Source organism: Oncorhynchus masou, chromosome 11 (assembly GCF_036934945.1).
Source record: "Oncorhynchus masou masou isolate Uvic2021 chromosome 11, UVic_Omas_1.1, whole genome shotgun sequence".
In the NCBI taxonomy this organism is placed as follows: Eukaryota; Metazoa; Chordata; class Actinopteri; order Salmoniformes; family Salmonidae; genus Oncorhynchus; species Oncorhynchus masou.
The window spans coordinates 42181546-42188706 of record NC_088222.1 but is presented as its reverse complement, the minus strand read 5'-3'; the positions used below and the strand labels follow the sequence as shown (position 1 = coordinate 42188706).

The window sequence follows — 7161 nt, the reverse complement described above, 5'->3', positions numbered from 1 at the left end:
TTGGCTTTGTTACTTTGGTCCCAGCTCTCTGCAGGTCATTCACTAGGTCCCCCCGTGTGGTTCTGGGATTTTTGCTCACCGTTCTTGTGATCATTTTGACCCCACGGGGTGAGATCTTGAGTGGAGCCCCAGATCGAGGGAGATTATCAGTGGTCTTGTATGTCTTCCATTTCCTAATAATTGCTTCCACAGTTGATTTCTTCAAACCAAGCTGCTTACCTATTGCAGATTCAGTCTTCCCAGCCTGGTGCAGGTCTACAATTTTGTTTCTGGAGTCCTTTGACAGCTCTTTGGTCTTGGCCATAGTGGAGTTTGGAGTGTGACTGTTTGAGGTTGTGGACAGGTGTCTTTTATACTGATAACAAGTTCTAACAGGTGCCATTAATACAGGTAACGAGTGGGGGACAGAGGAGCCTCTTAAAGAAGAAGTTACAGGTCTGTGAGAGCCAGAAATCTTGCTTGTTTGTTGGTGACCAAATACTTATTTTCCACCATAATTTGCAAATAAATTCATTAAAAACCCTACAATGTGATTTTCTGGATTTTTATTCTCATTTTGTCTGTCCGAGTTGAAGTGTACCTATGATGAAAATGACAGGCCTCTCTCATCAAAAAATTCCCTGTTTAAGGTCAGTTCGAATCACCACTTTATTTTAAGAATGTGAAATGTCAGAATAATTGTCGAGAGAATGATTTATTTAAGCTTTTATTTCTTTCATTACATTCCCAGTGGGTCAGAGGTTTACATACACTCAATTATTTGGTAGCATTGCCTTGAGTCAAACATTTCGGGTAGCCTTCCACAAGCTTCCCACAATAAGTTGGGTGAATTTTGGTCCATTCCTCCTGACAGAGCTGGTGTAACTGAGTCAGGTTTGTAGGCCTCCTTGCTCGCACAGACTTTTTCAGTTCTGCCCACAAATTTTCTATGGGATTGAGGTCAGGGCTTTGTGATGGCCAATCCAATACCTTGACTTTGTTGTCCTTAAGCCATTTTGCCACAACTTTGGAAGTATGCTTGGGGTCATTGTCCATTTGGAAGACCCATTTGCTACCCAGCTTTAACTTCCTGACTGATGTCTTGAGATGTTGCTTCAATATATCCACATAATTTTCCTACATCATGATGTCATCTATTTTGTGAAGTGCACCAGTCCGACCTGCAGCAAAGCACCCGCACAACATGATGCTGTCACCCTCGTGCTTCAGTTGGGATGGTGTTCTTCGGTTTGCAAGCATCCCCCTTTTTCCTCCAAACATAACGAAGGTCATTATGGCCAAACAGTTCTATTTTTGTTTCATCAGACTACAGGTCATTTCTCCAAAATGTACGATCCTTGTCCCAATGGGCAGTTGCAAACTGTAGTCTGGCTTTTTTTATGGCGGTTTTGGAGCAGTGGATTCGTCCTTGCTGAGCGGCCTTTCAGGTTATGTCAATATAGGACTCGTTTTACTGTGGATATAGATACTTTGTACCTGTTTCCTCCAGCATCTTCACAAGGTCCTTTGCTGTTGTTCTGAGATTGATTTGCACTTTTTGCATGTGGAAATCACTCCCAAGGATGAACCAGACTTGTGGAGGCTGACAATTGTTTTCATATGTCTTGGCTGATTTCTTTTGATTTTCCCATGATGTCAAGCAAAGAGGCACTGAGTTTGAAGGTAGGCCTTGAAATACATCCACAGGTTTTTATTTTATTTTACCTCTATTTTACTAGGCAAGTCAGTTAAGAACAAATTCTTATTTTCAATGACGGCCTAGGAACAGTGGGTTAACTGCCTGTTCAGGGGCAGAACGACAGATTTGTACCTTGTCAGCTCGGGGATTCAAACTTGCAACCTTTCGGTTACTAGTCCAACGCTCTAACCACTACACCTCCAATTGACTCAAATGATGTCAATTAGCCTATCAAAAGCTTTTAAAGCCATGACATAATTTTCTGACATTTTTTCAAGCTGTTTAAAGGCACAGTCAACTTAGTGTATGTAAACTTCTGACCCACTGGAATTGTGATACAGTGAATTATAAGTGAAATAATCTGTCAGTAAACAATTGTTGGAAGAATTACTGGTGTCATGCACAAAGTAGATGTCCTAACCGACTTGCCAAAACTATAGTTTGTTAACAAGAAATTTGCGGAGTGGTTGAAATACGAGTTTTAATGACTCCAACCTAAGTTTATGTAAACTTCCGACTTCAACTTTATGTGCCTGCATAAGGTAATTCTGAATACCAACTACTGAGAAGTGCATAGAAAAGGCATACATTTCCTAAATCTGAATCGGCCCTGTAGTTTGGAGACAGAGCTTGCTCTTGATATGCTCCTCAAACCACAAAATGTGCTTAATGGACTGTGTAATGGCTCGAAAAACCTGAGGCCTTTCAATGTTAAGCATCACATTTTATGTCTCTTTATACATGTCTCTTCATGCATGAAAAATAAAAATAAAATCAGGAAGAATGAAAAACAACACATACACCAGTTACTTTGAACATTAATATATTTTCTTTTTTATTAAGACAAGAACTCATTTTTTTTTGTAAAAATGTCTATTAATGAACCAATACAAAATGTGTATGGGAATGTGAATATCTTTTTTCTTCATTAATACACATTAACATTGCCCAAGTAGACCTACAGCAGAAAGACAAAAAATAATCAATGAAGACAATGAATTGATAAACAACCAAACGTCCTGGGAGGAAAATCAAACATGAGAGACGTGTTTAAATTGATAGTTGCACAGCCACAGCTGAGTGTGTTCTGTTCCTGTGTCATTTTAGCAAACTGATACATTATGAACTATGTCTATACAAAGTCATACTTAAACACATATTATACAGTTCACTGGATATTTAAGAAAATACATAAAACATGTACAGCTTAAATGAAAAAAAACAACAACAAAAAAACACCAGTTGTCTCTTGATCTAAAATCATTAGCATTTTTTTTAAAATCAATTTGTGGTGGGGCCTAGACTTTGCATTCTACCTGAGATGCAATCACACCATTCAATGCACATGAACCTGAGACCAGGGGTGTAAAGTACTTTAGTAAAAATACTTTAAAGTACTACCAAGTCGTTTTTTTGGGTATCTATCATTTACTTTGTTATTTATATTTGACTTCCCTACATTCCTAAAGAAAATAATGTACTTTTTACTCCATACATTTTCTCTGACACCCAAAAGTACTAGTTACATTTTGAATGCTTAGCAAGGACAGGAAGATGGTCCAATTCACGCACTTATCAAGAGAACGTCCCTGGCATCTCTACTGCCTCTGATCTGACGGACTTACTAAAGACAAATGCTTCGTTTGTAAATGATGTGTTGGAGTATGCCCCTGGCTATCAGCAAACAAAAAAAACAAGAAAATGGTTCCGCCTGGTTTACTTAATTGAAGGAATTTGAAATTATTTATACTTTTACTTTTGATACTTAAGTATAGTTAAAACCAAATACTTTTAGACTTTTACTCAAGTAGTATTTGACTGGATGACTTTCACTTCTACTTGAGTCATTTTCTAATAAGGTATCTTTGATTTTACTAAAGTATGACAATTGGGTACTTTTTCCACCACCGCCTGAGACAGGAATTAACAAAAGAATGTAAAAAGTAATTTGATAAAATAACACGGTCAGACTACCAAGTCAACAGTACCTTGAGTCACAAAGGGGCATTTCATGAGAAAAAATAAAACAGATAACACCTAGGAAAAAGAAATGACAAAAAAAACATTCTGTACCTTTCTGGACTTTTCACATCCATCCAAATAGTTGTCCACCATCGAATGATATTACAGTCTTCATATCACCGGTGTTAAATAGGTGCTCATACAAATGAACATTTATTTCATGTCAACTATGCTCGAGATATATACTTTCCACAATATACTCCTGTTTCCTATTGGTTCTGAAAGTGGTCCCCATTCCAAACCACAACACACATAAAGTAAAAGGTTAAAAAGCATAAACAAACATATATATCGACCCAGTCCACACAGCGGTGAGAACATGTAATAAAATCTCCACCTACAGAGAGAGTGAAAAGATGTGTTCACTTGGTAAGAACATACTTTTTTAGGTCCAGTTTTGAATGGAAGCCGCCACACTTTTTACCGAAGCGAAATAATGCTCAATGTTAAATACAAGTCACACAACCTCAATCTAAACGATGGTAACATTCTCTCTGTTGTTTGTTCCGTTTAAACAACAGAGGGAATCCAAAATGTTTCATATGATGTCACAGTCTAAAATGGAGCATTTAAACGAGTCAGGAAACCACCGCTGTCCTGATAAACAAACAGCATTGTCATCGTGGTACAGTGTTAAATCAGTGATAGCTCCTCTTCCAAGATATCATATTTTTGGAGTATATGTCAAATCAAAACATGAAAGCAAACTTCACCTCTTCAACCTCATTGTCATATCAACCACCTCAGCAGGACAGTAACTACATTGAACAGCAATGCTGACTGTGGTGATGTAGAAATGAAATGAAAAGTAATAGATAACAAAAAATGACTTTTGGCATTCCCCAATTCTCCCCCACTGGCCCTTTCAACATGGTCTCATCTTAAAGCTTAGGCAGGTCATTCACAAAGAAAGAAAAGAGAAATGGTGCACACTCACATACATGCAATGTGGTGTTGACGGACTGTTTTGGCAAATGAAAATTGTTGCATCATGACAAGACCATGTACAGTCCAGAGGCGGAGGTGTGATGGTAGTGGCATAAGTCTCCAGTGGTCATTCCTAGTGACACACACGCTCCTCAACTGTCATCACCCATTCAGGAGTGTTGTACAGTATGAAGTGACAAAACTCACAACAAACAGCTTGTAATAATCATAAAAAACACAAAATGATTCTTGTCATGAAATTCCACTAGGATGTAAAAAATATTTCCTGGCACGTGTTTATGTATAATACATTGGTGTAAATTTATTGGCTGGACATAGTTTGTATATTGTTGGAACTACTGAACTTGTCTTGAAATCATATCCCTTGTAAAAATGTCTTAGATACAATGATTGTATGTTCTTTGCTCAGAAGCTATGTATCCCCTATTTTTCACCATCTCCATCAAAATCCTATACCCCTTTTACAGCTCTAGTTCTAATTTTACACACAAAGCTGGAAAAATACAACTAAATGTGTGATTTACCTGTTCAGTATATACCAAGATGAAGGTAGTATCACTTTATTAATGCAGTAAGTACCTCACAACCTAGATTGATATCTCTCTTATAATGAGAATATTCATCTTTGATAATCAACATTATAGTTTGGAGATGTCTTCCGGTCATTTCGCATTGAAATGAATCCTATCCGTGTTACATAGTTTGTTTTTCCCCCTTACTATATTACAGCTTGGCTAAACTGAGGCATCTTGATTTAGAGACAAAGGGTGAGTACAACACCAAAGAAATCATTAAAAACAAATTATTTTGGTCAGATTCAAAAATCTGAATGAGAGAGGATGTAAAACCCAAAAATGTCATCACAAAAAAAGAAATAAATGCCTGCCGGGGGATTGCGGTTCCATTCAGTGGAACAGAACAAAAACATCATTGTACAGAGAATAAAAGGTGAAAATAATGAATTGAAAATGCCTCTAAGTTCAGCATAGCGAGGGTGAAATAATGTGCCTTCTACTTTCCGTATTCCAAATTGTGGCAATCTTTTAAATGCGCTGGCATATCTAATTTGAAAAACAAATTGAAGAGACAGAGGAAGGAATACAAGTGATCCACGGTGATGAGGAATTGGCCCCGATACAAAGAAAACAAGGACAGTTTTCGAGACCAATTGTCCTCTACTGTCTTCCTTTAGATTATATTTCTGTGTGTTTGTGTTTTGAAGAGGGGGGAGGGGGCACAATGTTATTTATGGGTAATAATATGTTACTTATATTCATTTTTCGAAAATGATACGTAAAGCGTTGGATGTGTTTTGGAGCTTTCAAAAGGTTTGGAAAAAAAGAAAGGTGGTGGTTGAGACCTGGCCTGCTCACAGTATAGTGGAAATAGGGTTCTTATGAGCTTTTGGTATGCAGGAGAGGACGTGTGTGCGAACACAGTGGGAGAGATGAACAGAGCCGCTGTGTAATTTTACCCTCATAGGAAAGCCAACAGCACAATGATAATGAAGAGAGTGGAAGAGGGAGGGTGGGGAGCAACAGGGCATGTTGATGGGTGGTAAATAAAGAATGAATAGAAAATAAATTCAGAACAAGGCACAGAATTTTCTGCCAATGGTTGAACTAAACAAAATTCGTACCAGCAGTTTTGGGAGGTGTCGCATGGTGACGTTCTCTTCTACAGTGATTTCTGGCAACCCCCGAACCCCCCCACCCTTACCAAAAACCTCCCCTCCCCATATTTTCACCTTATACACACAAAACCTTTCCTCCTCAGCTGCAGAGACTGGACAATACATTGTTCAATCCCGGGCAATTACCCCTAAAACCAACCTACCCAACCTAATCCAACCACTTCTCAAACCCCAAGCAACCCCCCCCCCCCCCCCAACCCAAAGACAGCGTGGTGTTCCACAGAAGACAGTATTGGGGCCCTGTGATTTCTATATGTAGTACTCCTTCTTCTCGTCCGAGTTGTTGTGGCCCCCCTCTGCGTTGATAATGGCTGTGTCTGCATCTGCGGCATCGTCGGCTCCTTTAGCTTCATGTGTGAAGTAGGTACCTGAAGGGGGGGATGATAACAATGGACACTTCATTGCTAAGCTCCTGAATTCCTACTCTACTTTCCTTGACATTAAGAAGCAAATCATTGAACCAAAACAAACCATGAGGTTAATTGTAGAATATTTGATCTCATAAAATACATTATTAAAATATAATCATATTAAACTCATTCAACTCCGTTGGCACACCAACACAAACTCTAATGGAAACTGTACCTTAAAAGTTATATATCAGCTGTTTTTTAATTCTTGTAGGTCAATTATATATTTGCCACTGTAAATCATTAAACAAATATTTTTTTCTCTCCATTTTTTGTTGATCCTAGCCTAGTTAAATAAAGGTTAAAAACCTCTCTGTTGGCATTCTTTGATTGGCATTCAAGATTCGCACATGGATATACAGATTCTGCTTCAGCTCGACTCACAACTTCAAATTAACCTTGCCAAGTTC

The 7161-nt window shown here is 38.3% G+C and overlaps 1 protein-coding gene across 4 annotated transcripts in view; it reads right to left on the bottom strand.

Annotated features, from left to right (window-relative positions):
* Window positions 1-2484: 2484 nt before the first annotated feature.
* The window catches only part of LOC135548715 (cell adhesion molecule 1-like), a 432426-nt gene continuing 427749 nt past the window's right edge, over window positions 2485-7161 (bottom strand). For all 4 annotated transcript variants that reach the window (XM_064978573.1, XM_064978576.1, XM_064978577.1 and 1 more), the window contains one exon: window positions 2485-6709. In XM_064978573.1, the coding sequence (XP_064834645.1) occupies window positions 6591-6709 (119 nt within the window). In that variant the 3' untranslated portion in view covers window positions 2485-6590. The remainder of the gene's footprint in view (window positions 6710-7161) is intronic.